A 21,592-nucleotide genomic window follows, 5' to 3' on the forward strand; every position below is an offset into this window, starting at 1 on the left:
AAAATAAATACCTTGTTTTATTTATGTAATCATTGAATGGGAGCAATTTTATAGGATGATTACTGAAAATGTTTCTAGTCCTGCTGCTCTGACATACTATTACAAGGGAATCTGCAGCAGTTTGTAATGAAAATAGTTTTGACACTGGTGAAAACTTAAATGATTGCTTCGATTAGACACAAGATGATAAAACAAGATGCTTAATAATTCTCACCACAGAGAAAGAATGAAAACTCCATATCTGCAAATAAACTTGGTTTCATCTGTAATCTCTTTATTGTGTATGAATGACAGTTTCGTGGTAGGAAATAACTCTAGAGAATCATTAAATGAAATTAATTTCCTCTGAATGTGCTGGTTGTTAGTTTATATTGTTTGACATACAAAGAAAATCCCAGTTCAATCACTTTTAAATATTAGATGCTGAAATTAGTTTTATGTCTTCTAAAGAAAGTTGGGGTTTTTGCCAACATCTTGATTTGTGAGGGGGTTTCCATCAAAGAGGATGTTCAAATAAACAGACCACTGATGCTGTGTCTGTTTCTGTTTCTTGGGAAAGGAAACATTGAAGTTTTACTGTTTATATATACCTTCAAGTGATAAGGAGAGAGAAAGTTCCCTTCTTTACCAGCCTTGTAACCTCTTATTGAAATGGATTTAAGGAATACTTGGGCAGAAGTATAACTGCAAAGTTGAGGGCATCCTTTCAGTTAGCAGCTTCAGAGAAAGTGTATGGAAATACCTGACCAGTTCCTGATTTTCATTCCTATTAAGTGCTGGGTTTTTTTAGGGATTGTCTTGTAACTATTTCTTTCTACTTTATTCTGAAATCCTGACTTTTCCCCAAGTGCTTTTTGGTTTGGGTTTTGTTTATTCTCAGTAGAGAAAATATAAGTATAAACTGTATTTACACTTACCTGAATGTCCACCTAATAATCAACTGCATCTTAGTAGGACGTGATGTTCATACCTGCTGGAGTTCTGAGGGCTTTTTCAGAGCTGAATTTCTTGATTTTCAAATGCTCTGGTGATTTGGGTAGTGTGTTTTTTCAAGTGAAAGCCTAATATTCTGCAGTTATGCCTTCTGAGTCCTTCATATTGTAAATGTTGAGGGTTCATTTTAAGTCTCTTGAAATTCGTTGTTACGAAGCAGTGGAGTCTATCCTGTAGGTTCTGGGAGAGATCATTTTCTGTTACAGCATCTTGTGATCTGCCTCTCAGTGCCCTAGCCCTGCCCTCAGAAATGTTATTTGGGATATTTGCCTTTAATAAGTTGTTTCTCTTTTTTTCCTCCTCAGGAAAAATATGAATGTGCTTGTAAACGGGACAGAATTAAAATTGTGACACCAGACTGGGTGCTGGATTCTATAGCTGATAAGACTAAAAAAGAAGAGACTCCTTATCACCCTCGTTTAATTATATACGAGGAGGAAGAAGAGGAGGAGGAGGAAGAGGAGGAGGAAGCAGAACATGAAGAACAAGATTCTCAAAATGAAGCCAGCACCGATGAAAAATTATCAAGTCCAGCGTCTTCTCGAGAAGGTTCACCTTTGGGTGACCAAGTTTTTTCACCAAAAACTACTCCTGCTGATAAGGCAAAAGGGGAACTGATGTTTGATGATTCTTCAGATTCCTCTCCAGAAAAGCAAGAAAGGAATTTGAACTGGACACCAGCTGAAGTCCCACAGGCATCTGCAGCAAAGCGTAGGTTGCCTCAGGGGAAAGACTCTGGATTAATTAATTTATGTGCCAATGTCCCACCTGTGCCAGGTAATATTTTGCCTCCAGATATGAGAGGCAACCTAATGGCTTCAGTACAAGGTGCCCAAAGTTCTGATCGACAGGAGATGATGGCTACGTGGAGTCCAGCCGTGCGGACATTAAGGAATATTACTAATAGTGCTGATATTCAGCAGATTAATAGACCATCAAATGTAGCACATGTAAGTGTTGGGTTTTTAATTTATAAGATACTGGACTTTCTCTTAGGAACTGTCGTATCCAGGAACCTCAGTTTCCATTTATTCTTCTTTATATGTACATAGGTTTAAAAGTTCTCCATATTATGTAGAAGTTGTGGCCAAATTAGTAACCTCCCTGTAATAAGTAACTTCATTCCTAGCAAGTTCACAGAAGCAGGAATTGATTTGGAAAAAAATGCTTGGAAGAGTAAAGCTGTGTTTAACTAGAGTGCAGTTTAGGGTTTCACTATTGATTTTTTGGTAAGAGAAAAAAAATACTAAAAAAAATCATTAATTTAGAATTTTTTAGCTAGTTCAGGAAAGTTGATTTCATACCCTTCAAGCTTTTTATTCAGTGCAGAGAGTTATGTGTGCTATCAACACATAAAACTGAAATTGATTGTTCTCACGGTAGGTTCAGTTCTACACTGTGTTGTTGTGGGTATTATTAAGTTGTTTTACAGCACAGTCAGGATTATGATGCAGAAGTCCTAACTTACAAGTACTTACTCCACTCGTATAGTTGAAATAGTGTATTGAATTTATTTTTAGAAGCGAGTGAGCATGCACTGAAATAACTTGAGGCCTTGAAATTCTAAGATATTAATGGGAAGGGAACGTGAGACCAATAGGTGCTGGTAAATGTTAGACATCTTTTACTTAAATAATTGCACTGGTATGTTTTTTTGGCTGTTAATCTGATGGTAAAACTTTCAAAGGTGCCTGAGCAATGTAGATGCTTGCAGTTAGTGCTTAAACAGAAAAAGTGGAGTCCCTCAGAAATGTTGTTTCTTTGTTGTTTATGCATCTTTGGAGAATGAAAAGGAAACAAGGTTTCATTTTAAAACACAATCTTAGGTTCCTCTTCTCAGTGCCTTGAGTTCTTCAAGGACTGAGACTTCAGGTAAGGGCTGAGCAGAACTGCCAACGTCCTGGTCAGTTGGGTGGTGCTGCTAGGTTGGACAATGCTTTTGTGTGTGAACACCATGCCTTCTGCACATCAGACACTGTATAATCCAATACTCTATAGCAGCATCCCCATGGAAGTATTTTTCTGTAAACAGTACTCAGAGCTGCAGGGGAGTTGATAAGATCATCCTTCAGATAGGCATTGATCTCCAGAAGCTGGTCAGACCAGGGACTTGGCTAAGGGCTGGTCTCAAGGAGGCTAGCAGGTGGCTGCTTAGGTTGCTGTGCTCACTCCAGCATGTGGGAAAAAGCTTCATGTCTCAAAATTGTGAATCTGCTTCCTAGAGGAAGGAATGCCAGTTCTACCTTCTTCTTTCTAACTTCCTTTTAACTTCTTTCTAACTTTGTATCCTCCTTGGGTGGGTTCCTTTTCTGGTGCAGAAGCTTGGAAAGTTAATGTTTAATTTGAACCTCGGCTTTCTGCTGAACGGCAAGATCTATAATAATAAGGCATTTTGCAGATAGAAAATTACTTTATGAATATAGCCTTAGGATGCTTTTGAAAGTTTTATCCCTTTAATTTTAAATACATGTCCTGAAACTTCTGTAATTTTGACTTTTGGGGCTTTTTCTGGGGAGCAGCATTAAGATTTCTCCTCATATTGAACCACAGAAACATTCCTCTTGTCCACACTCTTTTTAGCTACTGCGTGTTTACGCTGTGGTCCTGTCTAGACATTAGTGATAGGAGATGCATTGATAATCGTGGCTGTGAATGTATGCTGTACCAACTATATCAAAATTACTTGGATGAAAACATCTAAGTGCATTGTAAAATACCCTTGAGCCACGTCTGATGAAGACCTGATGGACATCTCATTGAGGGGATGCAACTAATGGGCTTTGTGCTTTATGGATGTGCTTTGATTCCTCTCACACACACAAGTACCACTGGAGTTTAAGCTGTGGGTGATGAAATAGTCTGGATGAAGGAAACAGGGTTTGCAGGATTCACCAAAGCTGATTTCCTGTTTAAAAGACTTTATGAATGGCAACTCTAGAGTATCCTATTACTCCTTCTCATTTTTAAAAGGTAGTTTATATTAAAATATTTTAATAAATATTTAGAACTCATCCTAATCCATTAGGAACTTGCCTCATTTTCCCTGTTCTGATGCTTTGAAAACTCTACCTAACTTCTGTCTGATTAGTGGGAAATTGTTTTTCCCTTAACAGTGAGCTATACATCTAAAAGTGAAATGAAACTCTAGTTTACTGCAGCACTCTGTATAAACCTAAAATCTATTATTCTTAAGTATGAGTTGTTTAGGGTGGGGTGTTTTTTTGGGGGGGGGGGGGGTTGCTTTTTTTTCCCCAAGAATCTATTAGTTCTCAGCAGATCAGTGGTTTTGCATTTTGGGATTGAGTTTAAAAATTGGAGCTAGATTTTGCTGATTTGGTTCAAAAGAAAGCAAGGTGGTATTAAATTCCCATGTTTCAAACAGGACTAATTAGCAAAGGCATTGATAGTAATTTTTAAGTTAGAGTAAGACTATGGAACTAAACTTTGAACTTAATGTGCCAACAGGATTGTGAAGTGAATATTACAGTGGATCATGTTGATCAGTGTAATTATTAATATAGTTTTAATAGTCATTGTACTGTTGGCGATATCAACCATAATATAGAGATGGATTTTAATCTTAAATTTTGCTAAAAGGTGTATTGCCTTATGTTAGGAGCCACGTTTGTCCTCAGGCTTTTCCATTTGGTTCTCAAGTTAAAGATTTTGTTTAGCTCACGGTGTATTTAAGCATAAGATTAGTTCTTTAGACAACTGTATTTTCCCAGTAGTTCTTTAAATATTTTAAAAACTGAATGACAACAAAAAAGGTCACAAAACTAATCTTTGTTTTCTAGATACTACAATCACTTTCAGCACCTACAAAAAGTTTAGAGCAACAAGTAAATCATAGCCAACAGGGACATCCAAATGCGGTGCTCTTTAGTCAAGTGAAACTAACACCAGAGACACATTTATTACAGCAGTCACATCAAGCACAGCAACAACAGCACCATCCTCTTTTACACCTTCAACCTCAACAACTTATGCAGCTACAACAGCAGCAGCAGCAACAACCCCAGATTTCCCAGCAGTCTTTCCAGCAGCAACAGCCCCACCAGTTCTCACAACAGCAGCAGCAAGTTCATCAGCAGCACCAGTTCGCCCAACAGCAGCTTCAGTTTCCACAGCAGCAGTTACATGCCCAACAGCAGCTGCACCGGCCTCAGCAACAGCTCCAGTTCCAACAGCAGCATGCTTTACAACAGCAGCTTCATCAGTTGCAGCAGCAGCAGCTGCAGCAGCAACAACTGCAGCAGCTACAGCAACAGAACCTGCAGCAGCAGCAGCTACAACATCAGCAGCAGCAGATGCAGCAGCAGCAGTTGCAGCAGCAGCACTTACAGCGATTACACCAACAGCATCAGCAACAGCAAATGCAGAATCAGGCAACACATCACCTAACTCAGACACCTCAAGCACTACAGCATCAAGTGGCAGCCCAGCAGCCACAACACCACCAGCAGCAACAGCAACAACTGCAACAGCAGCCGCTTTTTGGACACGATCCATCAGTGGAGAGTTAGTAATTGTTGCTTTCTGATCCTGGGAAAAAAGTGGCTAATGGCATGACATAATGTTGGTGAGAGTACCAATGCATAGTGCTGTGCTCATGGTGTGGGATTCTAAGACTTAGAATGGCTCAGGACCCATTTTACTCACTTTTAAGGAAACGTTAAATTTAAAAGATTTAAATTATAACTAGAGATGATCCAGGAAGCTGAAAAGCCTGGGAGCACTGAGAACTTTCTCTTGCCAAGTGCATACTTCGTGCCACTGGCATAGCAGTGTTAGTCTATGCTTACCATATGTTTTTAATTTATCTCTCTTCCAAAGGAAAAAAAAAAAAAGAGGAAAGGAGGGGCCTTCAAAAAGGATGAAAACTGGAAAGACAGCTTAAATTTTGGAAATAATAAGAAATTAATGAGGATTCAGTAACAGATAGAATGCTGTCACCTTGCTTTGAATTCTGCCCATTCTAGTAGAACTGAAAACTTTTAAATTGTTTTGCCTATTCATGGCTGATCTATATAAAAGAGTATGTTGCTGTCTTGTGTATTCTTTTTGGTGCCACTTCCCTTCTACCCCTTTAGTCCCTCTTCCTCCAGGGAAAAAACAAAAAACCCAACAAAAGAGGAGAAAACCAAACTCTGAGCTGAAGTGTGCCTTTAGCTGTGGCTGTCAGCTTTGGAATCTGGAATGATGTTTATAACTGGTGATAGGAGAGAGTAGCACATGTAGCAAGTATGTTCTGAGGTGAACTCTTCAGACTTGTAAGTATTTAATTTTTGTGTTCTTTTATGTGCCAAACTATTCCAGTTCCAGAAGAGTATTTCCTACTGGGCTGTGTCTTTGCAATTGCTGATTACCCCGAGCAGATGTCTGACAAACAGCTGTTAGCAACCTGGAAACGGGTAAGAGTCCCCTGTATTTTTTAAAAACACTGAGAACGTAATGTGATAGTAACTAAACTCTTAAAAGAAATGGCTGTCAGTATTTCAGCACTGTTTGCTTTTCTGTAGGCATCTTTTATGTCCTATTTGTGATACAACCAAAAAACCTTTATTCAACTGCAACAGACCAGAAAAAGTAATAAAAATGCTTACAATGTGCAGCGAATTAGGTCTTTGCTCAGGATATTGGCTAAATAACTTACAACCTTAACCATTTCCTGACTGTTTATGCTTTTAAATAGGCAGCTGTAGTGGAACAAGTGTAATACAGCATTGCTATCTATCTGGTTGTTTAAAAAGACTCATTTTTTTTGCATATAATTTGGGCATTTAGTAGCCTGTGAGGTATCCACCTGAGTGAATAAGATGGAGGAGCAGAGTGTTTCTATTTTTTTGCCAACTTCTATTTTTCAGAAAAATCTGATTGTATCCTTTCCTAAATGACAGGACTTTGATGTTCTTCAGAAACTTCTGATGGATTTTATAGTTGAATTTTCCCTACAATTTTGCATAATCAAGTAAGCTGTTGACATTTTTAACAGCACTTGTGTTTATTTCTGAGATAGATTTGAATAGTTCATGAAAAACTATTTAATAGTTATACTGCAAAAATTAAAAAATGAAAAACGTGAGAAGGGTTACTTTTGTTTTTCTATATTTGGGGTTTTTTAAATTATAAAAGAATAGAGTTTTGTAGCTCAGTGAAAAGGTGCATATTTAATTTTGTTGTCTCTGGTTTTATTTTTTTAATTTAAGTGTTCTTAAGCTAGATAGTAAACCTTTTTTTTTTTTCTTTTTGGGAGGGTAACTCTTCAGTGAAATGGTGTTGATGGTAGCAGTGTCCTAAAGAGCAGACTTTCATTTCAGACTGTTTGTTTCTTAGGGTAATTTTAAAATCAAATTTGATACATAAATAAATATATATATTAGAAGTTCTGGGTTTGTTCTCTTACCAGATCATTCAAGCACACGGTGGGACAGTAGATGCTACCCTTACAAGCAGATGTACACATCTTCTTTGTGAAAGCCAAGTCAGTAACATGTATGCTCAGGTAAGCAACACATGCATTCACATGGGCTTTCATTTCATTACTGGAAAAGTGTGTACTCCATGCTGAGGTTGTAAGTATAAAATCACATCATTTCAGGATGTGCTGATTTAAGATTTGTGGTTTATGGTCTAACAAACTTTCATAATGCATGTGGGTAGATTTGTGCCAGAGAACATTGAGGGTGCTGTGAGAAGGATCCTGAAAATGTAGAGAAAACCAAACTATTAAAGTTGAAGCTTCGTATTGTAGAAAAAGGTTAAAATAAAGACGCATTTTGATTTTTAAAAGCTGTTTATATATGTATTCATAGGCTTTAAGAGAAAGGAAGAGATGCATTACTGCACATTGGCTGAGCTCAATCTTGAAGAAGAAGAAAATGGTCCCACCTCATCGAGCCCTTCATTTTCCAGTGGCATTTCCACCAGGAGGAAAGCCATGCTCTCAACACGTAAGAAGAAAAAGCTTACTTCTAACAAATTAATTACATGAGCAGTATAAAAAGACAGCTAGAAAATGCTTACTGAAAACAAAATACACATTTATTTTGTCTCAGAAGAAAAGCTTCTGTTAATCTTAAGGTCCCGTGTGATGTGATACATACTATGTAGTGCTTAAGAATGCTTTGCAAATCTTCCTGAGTTCTGAGTGGTAAGGAGTAGCACCCATGTTTGTGAACTGTTCTCTTAGAGGTACAAACATTACAAGTTCTACATAGCAAGATGTCAGGTGTCCAGACTCTGTAGATGTTTACTAACAGCATGTCTAACAGGATACACTTACTTCACTCAATATTTTAAGGGGATTTTTTGAGGGTTGTTTTTTTTTTTCTGGGTCAATACCTAGCAAATATCAGAAATCTGTGCTGTTAATCAGAGAATAGGAGGTCAGAATTCCAGTTGCCTCTGCAGTAAGGAGCACTGGGGAAGGTGCTTTTTGCGGGGCTGAAAGATAAACTTGCAGTTGAAACAGATGCATCTTGAAATAACACTGTGGAGAACAAACCAAGATGTTTAGGTTGGATGTTAGGAAGAGATTGTATACTGAGAGGGTGGTCGGGCACTGGAAAGGCTCCCCAGGGAAGTGGTCACAGCACTGAGCCGGGCTGAGGTCAAGAAGCATCTGGATGATGCCCTCAGTCCCATGCTCTGACTTGGCTGGCCCTGTGTGGAGCCAGGAGTTGGACTTGATGATCCTTATGGGTCCCTTCCAACTCAGGAGATTCTAGGGTTCTACGTAGTTTTGTACATGAGAAATGCTCACCAGCAAGATGAAAATTATTCTTCTGGAGTTCGAACTAATATTAGAAACCTGGAACTTTAAAGTATGAACAAATCACTTTTAAATTCTACCTTGTGTATCCTACAAGACATGTTTTAATTAAGTGCCTGTGTGCCGTAGCTCTGATCCTGTATATTTCATTGTAACATTAAAAAAAAAAAAGCCCAGAAAAATACTTTCAACAGGAGTGCTTTGCAATTGCTGCCTGTGTTCAGGTATTTGTAGCTGTCTCTTTCTGTTTGTAGATAATCTCCGTGACAGGATTTGTTGATAGTGACAGAGATGACCTCAAACTAATGGCCTACCTATCAGGTGCCAAATACACAGGCTACCTATGTCGCAGCAATACAGTTCTCATCTGTAAAGAGTAAGTGGTTTATCTTTTTTTTCCTGCTTATCTTAGTAGTGGTGTTTCTTTTCTAAAAAATAATTTAATTACTGTTTTGAAACACTGGAGAAGGGAAAATTAACCTAAATCCAGGTCTAACTTGATTCCATTTGGACAGAAACACTCCCCTAATTGACAAGATATAAAGTAAAAGTATTTTTCCAGAGTATCAACTTTTGCCAAAGTTAGAATAGATAACAGGCCGACATAGAAACTTCAGGCTGATTGTTAGAAATTGCAGTTTTACCTCTTTAATTGAAATGCATTTTTTTTTCTTTATCTCTGAACAATAAGGCCCAGTGGCCTGAAGTATGAGAAGGCTAAAGAGTGGAGAATACCCTGTGTGAATGCACAGTGGCTCTGTGACATACTGCTGGGAAACTTTGAAGCTTTGCGGCAGATACAGCACAGTCGGTATACAGTATTCAATCTTCAAGATCCACTTTCTCCTAGTCAACATCTAGTTCTAAACCTTCTGGGTAAGAATTTCAGTCCCCAAACCCTCTGTTCTGTAGCATTTATGTATGTACCTGCTTAATCAACAGAACATTATGTCTTTTCTTATGCATAACTTTGCAGTAGTTTCATTTTTGTTTCGTTCTTCATGTCCTAGATGCTTGGAGAGTCCCATTGAAGGTATCACCAGAACTTTTAATGGTATGTTGAATTACTGCATATATATATAGCTCTTTAAAATAAGATTACCCTGCAGTGTTTTTAATCTATGAACATGTTTATGTGGTGTCAGCAACATGACAGAGTACTTACACAGACCTGTAATGAACTTCCGGGCTGTACTTCTGCTAGCACTCTATTGTATTTCAAGAAATCTGAGAAATAATCTTTTGCAGAGCTAAAAAACTGCAATGTGGTACTCAAAATGTATTTTTGAGACATCTCAGGCTAGTGTTGTGCTCTTCAGTGTTTACATCAGACCTTCAGAGAGGGCTTAGTATTTTTTGTTTGAGGCAGTACCTAACAGTATTTGAAAATCAGGTCATGTAAGAGTTTTTAAGGCAGGGCACCCAATGTCTGTAAGAATTTTGTTAAAATACTGAATAAATGGGATGGATAATTAAATTAAGGGTGCAACTACTTAATACCATTCTTTTAAGTATTCTAAGAACTAAAACCATGGGCATGATGCGATACATTTTATAAGGTAAAAATAAATCATGCTTAAAAAAATGTAGTTGATAATCCTGGACATAACAGCAGTGTAAATAAAGAACAGTAAGGAGACAGAGTGTACCTGAAAAATGATATAAAACATTTAGTTGCTGTTAGGTGGTGTATTCTATGAAACATGCAAACATTGAGACAGATATAAGAGTGGTGCTGGAAACAACAACTTGTCTTCTGAACTGTTTCCGTCTTAATATGTTGCTTTCCCTGCTCAGTTCAGATATAAATGTGTAGCTGGTCTCATTTCAGGGTGTGAGGTTGCCTTTGAAACCAAAGCAAAATGAATCGAGTCTTCAGCCAGCTTCCAAAAGAGCAAGGTAAGAATAGCAAGCAATCGGTGCAGGTAGTCCTTTCCTACAGAAGTTCCATCCTGTGCCCTGTAAGTAACAAGCTGTAGGTTTTTGCAGTATGCTGGCTATTCAACTGGTAGGAATAAAATAATGGAGAGTGAAGTAGCAAGCTAATTGGGAGAGAACAGAAATGGGAGACTATGACCTCTTCTCTGCATAGAGGTTTTTTTCTTCAGATGATCAGTCCTACCTAATTCTCATTCATCTGAGTTCTTCTTGGTAAAAATTGCAAGAGTCTGCTTGTCTAGTTTTAAAATAATGATGATACAGTTTTGAGCCCAAGCTTCACCTTCTGCTGCGCTTCATGTTTTATGTAGGATCGAAGACCTACCACCACCTACTAAGAAGCTCACCCCAGAGCTGACGCCAATGGTGCTCTTCACAGGATTTGAACCTATGCAAGTTCAGCAGTACATTAAGGTGACTTTCATGCTTATCTCTTATGAAGTACTTTGAAACATCTGATAACTTCTTTCTTGATGTGGAATTTTTGCTATCAGAGATTGATTAGTGTATATCTAGTGGATAAAAGCCCATATGTGCTGGGGCTGAGGTTATGTGAACTGAGTTATATTTGGTCACTGTTCTGCTGTAGGTGACTGCTTCATGCTTCTCTGCTACTTGTTTTTTCTTTCCATATGATTGTTTTAAAAACCAAGAAAGCCTCTTCCCTGTTTGTTTTATAAATCAGGAAACTTGATGACCAAGTTTAGGTAAGAAAAGTAGTGATGGTTGTACTGGATGAGACCCAAGATTCTTCTAATGTAGTTGCTGTCTGTAATACCAAAGGTTTCAAAGAAAGCTGATGACAAAGCTTGTGGCAGGTGTGAGATGATAGTTCCCATGGAGATTTTGTTCTGTTCCCCAATAAAGCTGTCCCCAAAGTCACTATGAATAATTTATAACATTCTTGTAACAGTTAAAAATCCAGTTGTTCCTTGAACCTTAATAATTACTAAATATTTGTTCCAAAAGAACTTTTATGTTGTTCTTCATGTTGGCTGAGGTTTGAGACACGGTGTTATTTTTACTGCTCAACCTCAGTAGTGCGTGAAAGGTCCTGTCACTGATGCCTGCTCCAGATCACCAAAAGTAAATGAGGCCTAATGGGAGTCCACTACATTCCTTAGAAATATCAGTCTGCTCAGAAGTACCCAGTATCTTCTTCAGTATACCTAAACTTGCTTTTAAAGTAGTTGGATTTCAGAGCTTTTTTCCCTTGCAGTGTTTGCATTTGAAACTAGGTATTAAATATTTTGGATGTCATTTAATATGTCCCATAAAGTTGCAGTGTCAGTTTTTTATTTTCTGTCAAATTGGTACGGGGTTAATTATGCAGAGAGTGTTTTGATAACAGCTATGGCTCACAAATTTAAACAAATAGAAAAACTTTGCAAGCCTCAAGGCTTGAAAAGTTGAATCTCAGCGTGGCAATGATGATACCATCAGGGACTTTCAGAGTCTGGATACCTACCTGAGACTGGGCACTTCATCTTCTTGAGGTAGAGGGGTAGTCTTTCCTGTGTGCCCAAAGGGTTCCTCAAGCATCAGAACAGAGGTCTTGCAAGATCTGCAGTCATAGGTGCGCAGTGTTGGAGGTGAATACCTATTAACTGTGAAAATAACAGCCTTTGCCTTTCGCAAGTGTACAGGTGTACTATTCACAGCGTGCTTACTTGTAGCCTGAAGGAATTCAATAGCAGGGAGCTCCAGTGCCAATGAATAATGCCTTTGGGTATTGTTTCTATGCAGCCAATCAGCCAGCACAGTAAAGAAAAGTTGAAAATGTTGTCCCTGTCTGTGCTGCTTGTTCCTTATTATCAGAACAGTAGCGTACAGAGGGATGTCAGAGATCTTTTAGAGTTTCTTACAAAAACACCCAGAAGGCCTTTCTGCATCTGATGTAATAAAATCACCCTAGTAGTGTAAATATTTCCACTTGAGCATACTGGTGGGGTTTTTATTTGCTTGCACAAGAAAATGGAAAATCTGTGGTACGTTGATACTAAAGTCCCTTTAGATAACAAGTTGTATCTTAACTGACAAGATAGCAACTGTGATGACTTAGTTTGAGTTTGGTAGTTTAAACTAAGGGGAAAAAAAGGGATAGTTGTTCAGTATCACGAAAAATACACGTGGAACTGGTGCCCTTAAAGAATTTGTGCTTTCATGAGATATGTTGCTTTTTGAAGAAAGGACTAGCAAGAGTAAGTGTACTGTAGCTACGCTGAATGTTACACCTTCTAGAGAAAGAGCAAAATTACTAAATTTTCTGCTTGCTTAAATGTAGTGGCATGTTTCACTTAACCATGAGATCCAAATTAAAATGTTTATTTCCGTGCTTAATAAAACCCCATAACCCAAACCCAAAAAACTGCAGGAGTGGCATGTAGCTTTCAGCCTTCCCAGATGGAATTTATGTCAGCAAATACCTGGATTTTCAGTGGCTCTAAACTCCTATTCAGCTTTAGGAATGACTGTAACATAGATGTCTCCTATATCTACTGTTTCATTAGGAGCCTAGTTTTATTTAATAGTGGAACTATAATTGCTTATTTTTTCTGCTCAATTTTTAAAGCTCTTTTCCAATCTGAACTTGTTTTGTACAACTTTCAGAAACTGTATATCCTTGGAGGTGAAGTAGCAGAGTCTGCCCAGAAATGCACCCATCTTATTGCCAGTAAAGTGACCCGAACCGTCAAGTTCCTGACAGCAATTTCTGTAGTGAAGCACATAGTAACTCCAGAGTGGCTAGAAGAGTGTTTCAAATGCCAGAAGTTTGTTGGTAAGTTAAGCTGGTTTCAACTTCTACAGTAAACATAACTTCTGTTGCCTTTGGACACGCAGGGAAAAAGACAACCCCTCCATCTCAAGGAGATGGGAAAGTCGTCGTTTTGCCCCAGCCGAGAGCCGGGCACCATGCAGCCACTCACTCTTGAAGAGGGAGTAGGGGGGATTTGGGGGAAGGGAGGGAAAAGAAAACCAGACAAACCAAATCATACAAAAATGCATTTCAGTAATAAAAGTCAGTTAGTCCAGTACTGTGTGATTTCGAGGCTTCATGTGTGTTGGAAGATACCAGCTTTGTGTTTACACTGCTTCTCTGTTGACAGCTGAAAAGAACAAAATAAATCACAGAATGTTTTAGGTTGGAAGGGACTTTTAGAATCTAGTCCATTCCCTCTGCAGTAAGCAGGGACATCTTCAGTAGATCAGGTTGCTCAGAGCCCCATCAAGCCTGACCTTGAATGTCTCCAGGGATGGGAGCTCCACCACCTCTCTTGGCAACCTGTTCCAGTGATCTACCATCATGGGTTTGGTATGTTTGACAAGGGTGTTGGGCCTGAAGAAAATCTTCCCAAAGGCTGATTGTTGGGTTTATGATTGTTTTATGCTTTTTATACAATTTGTAAGGAGCAAATATCTACCATAGCTGCATAGCAATCACAGAGACTTACATCTGTGGATAATTAATTAACCAATAACCCAGAAAGTATTTTAGGAATCTGGAGAAGGGTGCTTGCTTGGCTCAGCATCAGCAAACTGAGAAATCGGTCCATTTGAAAGCTATTAGAAGGTAAAGTAGGTCTGGGGAATTAAAAGGGTGATTCTTTTAATGTAGGACTTGAAGTACTGTATTTGTCTACTGGACTTAGTAGATTTGTAGCTGAAGGACTGCTTTTGTTCCTGTACGTAGTGCAATGATAGAAGATCCAACAGTTGTTCAGAAAAGTTGTCACACAATTTCCTTTTTTATGGAATAATAGTAACACTGCCTCTTGCATGTTGTCAAAACTGTCCTTAGAAAGACCAATGTGTTCTCCATATAATATTTTTTTGTTCTTTAAATGTAGGTTTTCTGTATTTAGAAATACGTTTGACATTTTTTTTTTTGTGGAAAGATGAAGTTAAGACTGAAAGTCCATCACTTATAAAACATAAACATGAAAACTCAGCTGAATAGCAGGACAAAGGACAGGTGGAAAATTTGGTGCTTGAGGAGTGGAAGACAATTTCCATAGGTTGTCATGGTGATTTGAACTTTAAACTTCATTGTTCTGCTCCTTTTTGTAGAGGATCAACAAATAGACGTTTGCAAATTCCTCCAGTAAGTTAGAAAAAGGGACTTTATAGGAGAGTGGGTTTTTTTCTAGATACACAAGAGTAAAGTACGCAGTTTTATTCTTCAATTAATTGTGGGTCATCCTTGTAAGGCACCTACCTCATCAATGGCAGTATTATAATCATGTTAAAATTAGTGAGTGCTTAGCATTTCGAGTCACAAAGTCACCAAATCACAGAATTTTAGGGGTTGGAAGGGACCTCCAGAGATCGAGTCCAACCCCCCTGCCAAAGCAGGTTCCCTGGGACGGGTCGCACAGGGAAGCGTCCAGACAGGTCTTGAATATCTCCAGAGAAGGAGACTCCACAACCCCTCTGGGCAGCCTGTCCCAGGGCTCTGTCACCCTCACTGTGAAAAAGTTCTTCTGCAGATTGGTGCAGAACTACCGTTCAGTGATTTACCACTGTTCAGTGATTAGATTGGATCCTGGGTGATGTGGATGTTCATGTCTCGTGCATTCCATCATCAGACTTTATTTTTCAGATGAGCAGAACTTCATGCTCAGAGATGCTGAAGCTGAGGTGCTGTTCTGCTTCAGTTTAGAGGAGTCTCTGAAGAGAGCACAAGTAGCTCCCCTGTTCAAGGTATGTGGTGTAAGAGGATGTTTAAATACTTGAAGCTCTTCAACTTAATTTTTTCAACATCGGCACCATGGCTTTTTGTAGCCAAGGGCAAGAAAACAGACTAGTCTGTCATGTCACTGGAATGAATCTCAGCCCTCTGAGTGACTGGGTCCCCTACGTGTGACAAAACCTGCTCTGTATACACTCAGTGTCTTTAACGCTATTTGTTCCCTTACAAAATTCAGAACTTTGTTTTGTTATTTGTTGAATGCCACTGATGGAAGGGACCTTTTTGTGTTTCACCTGAGAGCAAGCTTGCACTTCAGCCTCAGGCAGTTGTAGTCAGTCTCATCTTCTTCAGTTTCTTTCATCTTCCTTTTGCTTTTTTACTTTGATTTTTTTTTGCCTTTTTTCTAATTTTTAATTTTCTTTTTCTTTCTTTCTCTAATCATAGTTTAACCAGTGGTCATTTGAGGCTTTCCTGGTTGTTACTTTACAAGAGTTGAAATTTATCAGAATAGTGGGTTTACCCCTCCCCAAATTGTGGGATTTAAGGGCAATTCATCATCTCATGCATTTGTTACCATTTGCTGTGGTATCTAACACCAGCTTACAAAGCTGCCCCATGACTCTGATAATAAAACTCAATGCATTACAGAAATGGGTTAACAAAATAATGTGTTCTCTTTTTCTTTCTTTTCTCTTTTTTTTAGGGAAAATATTTTTACATTACACCTGGCATTTGTCCCAGTCTTTCCACCATGAAAGCTATTGTGGAGTGTGCAGGAGGAAAAGTCTTAGCTAAACAGCCCTCTTTTCGAAAACTCATGGAGCATAAGCAGAATAAAGTGTGTAGAACCCTGCTTTCTAAAATTTACTAGTAGCATCCTACTGTGTTACTCTAAGCTTACAAGTCATTTCTTTCCTTTAGAGTTTGCCAGAGATAATCTTGATTTCCTGTGAAAACGACCTTCACTTATGTCGAGAGTATTTCGCAAGAGGCATAGGTAGGTGTAAGCTGTTGGTGTAATTTGAATGGTACAGCTGTTAATTTGATTTTTTTTAAAGTTACTACTATTATTTTCCAAGTGGGGATGTATTTTGAGGCTTTCAGATAACAACAGAGGAACACATGATCTGTCCTCAAACCATGGAGAAATCCAAGCCAGCTGTTTGCTAGGTGTTTGTGCTTGAGGTATTTTATAACCAGGTCACAGTAAATCCCTGGATGGGGTAGGTGCAAACTTGGGGCTTTGGTGCTGTGTTAGGCAAGGTTCCTGACTTGGTATTCATCAAGCTAGTTCCAGATTGGGGGGGGTTCACTTTGGCTGTTTCTAATCCATGCTGTATTTACTAACAAAGTGCCCGGCGAGACGGCTAGTGGGTAGCAGTGGGCAGTGCTCCCTTACACCTTTGTGTGAAGAGCAGAAAGGTGATGACCAGCCTCTCCTCATGCAGAATTAGGAAGGATGTCCACATAGGTTGTCAACTATGTGTATGTCTTTGCTATTTCCAGATGTCCACAACGCTGAGTTTGTCCTGACTGGGGTGCTGACACAAACACTGGATTATGAATCATATCCTTTTTTTGTGTGAAGGTCACCTGCTGCTTTGGGAAGTGTGGTTTGATGGAAGTTTCTCTTAATTAGGAACTATTTTGTATAATTTTATAATGTTACACTTGATAGGAGCTTAGTTTAACACCCAGGAACAGAGTTTCAGTTGAAAGAGGAATTACTTTCTGATAGGAAATACTTGAGTGGAGGTGGGAGGTGGGGTTGTCAGAAAGCAGCGGTGTAGAATATGTAGCAATAAGACAAAAACTCGTCACTAAGGAAAATACTTGTCACGAGTTACTTACAGGTGAGGAAAGTAGCTTTTTATTGAAGATTATAAACCCTGTTTGATAAATGCAGCAGGGGGACCACTAAGAGTTCTGTCTCCTTCTGCATCTAAGTTCTGTTTTTTAAAGTTGTTCTTTCTTAACAAGCTTACATATAAATTTACTTGATGGATGGTGAAATGCCTTACTGCTTCGGAATCCTTGGAGCATTAAATCTAGCTGTTCAGCCATTGTACAAAACAACTAAAACTTCCTGTGGATGCTGTTTTCCAGCTGTTTTCCTAGGGATGATGAGCAGTTTAAAGCAGGAAAGCAAAACTATAAACTGCATCTTTTTTAGGATGTGTAATTTTATTATGCTGAAACATAATTTACTATGTTTTGTATTATACTACCATTTTAAAAGAGCCCACTTTAGCTATTACATTTAGCCCTTTTTTAAACATTTTAAGGTAAATGATGGTACTTCAGCAACAGGTGTAATTTGGGTGTAAAATAAAAGGGCTTGCTATCTATTAAATTATGGATGTTGAAGATGAAAATGTTTTGTACTTTATTTTTATTTCTTATACTCTATTTTCTTTTATATTGATATTTTGCCCACATTTTAAATAAATGTACTTTTAAATGTTTTACTCTATATTTTAGTGGTGGTTCATTTCTTTGAATACTGTGCAACACTGGCACTCTGGTAAGAGTAAATTACTCAGATCTTTTTCCAAGCAATGTAAAATTATTTTAAGCTTATTTTACCAGGTATGTTTTAATATATTAAATCCCAATGCTTTAAAGGGAAATCATTGTAAATGTATATATGTGTTTCTACAAACAGCTTGAAGGAAGGAGAGACTCTAAACCCACATATTACGCTGTTGCGATAACTTTTGTTTGTATAGTGAGTTTTACTAAATAAATATTAAAAAAAACCAGCCTCCCAAATCTATTTTCAATTGTATTTCCTAACACTCAGTTCTGATAATCTGACATTACCATTTTTATCAGTTTAGATTTTAGCAGATGAAAAAAGTCGGCCTAAAAATATTGATTCTTTGCTCAGCAAGCCATTAAACTTCTGCTTGGGATTGCAGACACCCACTTCTCTGTACCTCATCACCTTGTGAACAGCTCACAGAACAATTCAAGATGCAAGATTAATCCTTTGAACAACAACTTGTTATGCTTCCCCCCCCCCCAATATTATGTATTTTTTATGCAGAACTGTTTTACAAAGAAGCTTTTACAAATGCAGTATCATTAAACTGAGGTGAGCTGCTATTTTTAGCTTACACAATGCTTTCTACAGAGAGATTACTAATTTCAAATCATTCTTTTGTGCTGTGGTTTAAAAGGTAAACCCACCTGTTACTTGACTGCTGTTTCTGTTGCCTTTCTTCCCACACTTCAGTTCAGCAATGTGCTTATGGGAACAGATAGAAGCCATAAGAACACAGCGTCAGTAAATAGTGAGATGAGTGAAGCCCCAGGCAGGTCAGTGCTCTGCATGATGCCTGGTTTTGCTGGGTCTGGGTTCTTCAGCTGTCCTGATGTATTCCTGTGTTTGGTGTAAGAAGCAACGGGGTTAGATGATAGTGATGAGAACAGTAATGTTCCTATCAGCATCACTTTTGGTAAGGGGACAAAGTGTAGTAAATGAGAATGTTATACTTGGGCTGAGGATGGTTTTAGGGGCATCAGAAGTTAAAAAGGTGTGATGATAACAGCGTGGGAGCAAATGGTACCCAAGTGCCACTCACAGGTGGCGGCAGTTGGACACATTGTCTTGGTGTGATGTTCAGCTCTCCATAACGCAGTTGCCTTTGCATTAAAGGACAGAGTAAGGAAGAGTCTTTAACGGTTGGAAGTTGATGACATGATTTGATGCTTTAATTGTTAAAAATAGTGAACAAAAACCAAAGGAATACAGTGAGAGTTAATTGTTGGCTAATGAATCGTTCTGCAGATGACTTAAACAGCTCTTGACATGTAGACCTACCTGGCAAGTCTGGTCTCCCTTTACTGTCAGGGGAGGGAAGGAGGGGATATCACCAAAGCCTGATTGGGGAAAGACCCCGCAAGGAGTGCATATCTTCACAGCCTAGTAAACTAGCTGTCTGCATCTTCTAGAACACAGAAAATCAGTGAGATGGATCCCACCCTAAAGGACTTCAGAGATGTGCTTTACAAATACTATCTTTTTAATGTAGAAAAAAGTAGACTTTTTTTTTTTTTCCCCTTCAAGTACACTCTGGAATGTGTGATGCTGGAATTGTCTCAATCTCTGTTAATCTCTGTATGATGTGAGACTTCTTTCATCATACTAGGTACCAGGTTGCAGAAAGCATTTGGATGCATTTCCCTTTAGAACAGATACCCATTGTCGCTTTAGGACTTCTGAAAATGTTGTGATACCCAAACCTTTTTTAATAAATACTTTCTACCTGTTACGTGGTGTATCATCTGTGTGCCTCACGAAGGAGGAATTGCTGTACCAAATGTCAGGGCTGGTTTCAGAGAGAGAGAAACAGGTGTAACGAGTCAGCAGCGCCGTTCAGCTCTGCGTGGAGGCAAACATGAGGCATGTGAATTTGCAGGGCTGGGCTCTAGAAGGTCATGAGAATGGCTAAAACAGCTTTTCTGTGGGGCAAAACTGAACGCAGAGAGGAGGGGCAGAGAGAAAAGGCAGTGCCTTTGTGCCTCAAGAAGAGTTCTCACCTTTTTTAGGACTAACTTCTACGTTTTCCCCCAAGCAAGCAGTGCTGGGGATGTGTAATGCCTTTGCCAAAGCCTGCTAGAGTTAAGAGACACGTGAACGCGATAGCATCTGAAAGGTAAATTTCCTTATGAAAACTATCTGGGATGCTGTCAGGTAGGCACAGAGGAGCTTGAAGGAAACTGAATGCGATCATGGAACAAATGAAGCCCGTGGGAAACGGGAGCGGCAATGCATCTGTTTCATCATCAGTGGAGACAGTGTGTTTATTTAGCCAACATACACGTATGACTGATTTGATTAACCTTTCAATTAGAGTAAAAAACCAGAACCTGCCAAGAAATAGTCTTTCAGGAACCACAGGAGCTGTCCAGAGCCAACTGGCTTGCACAGATGTTACTGTGCATGTGGTTGCTGATAGAAGGCTTGATGAGGTACGCTGATGCTAGATTGCTGTTAGCGACTTGCTTTTCTTTTAGTGGCAGGTTATGATACTTCAGTGTTATTTGATCCTGTCTCCTTTGCTCATGAAAAAGCAAATACCTTTCCTGTTGTTGCTTAGTTGCTTGCAGAAGCATCGGGACTGTAATGTAGCCAATCTGTCCTGATGCAGCAGTTTATTTCAAGATAAATATAGGCTACACCTGTACTAGCAGAGACGTTCCATCAGTTAGGGATCAGCTGGAGGTCAGGGAGACATGCAGCTTTTCTTTGCTGTGAGTGGTAAAGTAGAACTGTAGAAGAGGACTGTGCTGCTGGAGGTCTGGTCAGGTTTTCGGTATCTCAAAGGATGGAGATCCCACAGCCTCTGTTGGCACCCCGTATCTGTATTTTTGTACCCTCGAGTAAATAAACCACAGACTCATAGGATGTGTTGGGCTGGAAGGGACATCAAAGCCCATCTACTCCCATCCCTGCCATGGGCAGGGACACTTCTCACTAGCCCAGGTTGCCCAAAGCCCCATCCAGCCTGGCCCTGAACACCTCCAGGGATGGGGCTTCCGCAACCTCCCTGGGCAACGTGTGCCAGGGCCTCCCCACCCTCATATTGAATACTTTCTTCCTAATACTACCCCCTTCCAATTTAAAACCTTTCCCCTTCATCCTATCACTCCGTGCCCTTCGAAAAAGTCCCTCCCCAGCTTTCTTGTAGCCCCTTCAGGTACTGGAAGCTGCCTATAAGGTCTCCCCTGAGCCTTCTCCAGGCTGAACAACCACAACTCTCAGCTGGTCTTCACAGGAGAGATGCTCCAGCACTCTGGTCATCTTCGTGGCCTCCTCTGGACTCACTCCAACAGCTCGATGTCCTTACCTGGTGGCCCTGTCCTCATATCTAATCAGAAAGTCCACTGTTCCATAACTGGATGTTGACCCTGATTTCACCCCAATGCACCTCCAAGTGGTTCTTGTTCTGTTTCTCCCCACCTGGTAGGTAGTTGCAGACAACAGTACAACCTTCTGTTTTTAAGGCTGAGCTCTCATCTCCTGGCCTCTCCTTGTGCATTGCATTCTGACACCCCCTAACCATCTTGATGCTCTTCTGCTGCACCTGTCTTACTGCATGGGGGAGCCCCAAACTGAAAAGGGGTACTGAGTGTCTTTCATCACTAAGTCCTTTCCCTCATTGAGCAGCGGATGTTTCTTTTCCTTTCCT

The 21,592-nt window shown here is 39.4% G+C and overlaps 1 protein-coding gene across 1 annotated transcript in view; it reads left to right on the forward strand.

Moving 5' to 3' along the window:
• The window catches only part of PAXIP1 (PAX interacting protein 1), a gene marked incomplete at its 3' end in the record, with an annotated part of 32,835 nt that extends 15,854 nt beyond the window's left edge, over window positions 1–16,981 (forward strand). Inside the window, exons 6-20 of the mRNA XM_084280081.1 lie at window positions 1,299–1,943; window positions 4,791–5,514; window positions 6,313–6,407; window positions 7,403–7,498; window positions 7,809–7,946; window positions 9,022–9,143; window positions 9,459–9,643; window positions 9,778–9,821; window positions 10,599–10,666; window positions 11,017–11,119; window positions 13,316–13,484; window positions 15,306–15,406; window positions 16,099–16,233; window positions 16,317–16,392; window positions 16,902–16,981. Coding sequence (XP_084136207.1) covers window positions 1,299–1,943; window positions 4,791–5,514; window positions 6,313–6,407; window positions 7,403–7,498; window positions 7,809–7,946; window positions 9,022–9,143; window positions 9,459–9,643; window positions 9,778–9,821; window positions 10,599–10,666; window positions 11,017–11,119; window positions 13,316–13,484; window positions 15,306–15,406; window positions 16,099–16,233; window positions 16,317–16,392; window positions 16,902–16,981 — 2,781 coding nt within the window. The remainder of the gene's footprint in view (window positions 1–1,298; window positions 1,944–4,790; window positions 5,515–6,312; window positions 6,408–7,402; window positions 7,499–7,808; window positions 7,947–9,021; window positions 9,144–9,458; window positions 9,644–9,777; window positions 9,822–10,598; window positions 10,667–11,016; window positions 11,120–13,315; window positions 13,485–15,305; window positions 15,407–16,098; window positions 16,234–16,316; window positions 16,393–16,901) is intronic.
• Window positions 16,982–21,592: the final 4,611 nt, after the last annotated feature.

Source organism: Gallinula chloropus, assembly GCF_964237585.1.
Source record: "Gallinula chloropus genome assembly, chromosome: 2".
Lineage (NCBI taxonomy): Eukaryota > Metazoa > Chordata > Aves > Gruiformes > Rallidae > Gallinula > Gallinula chloropus.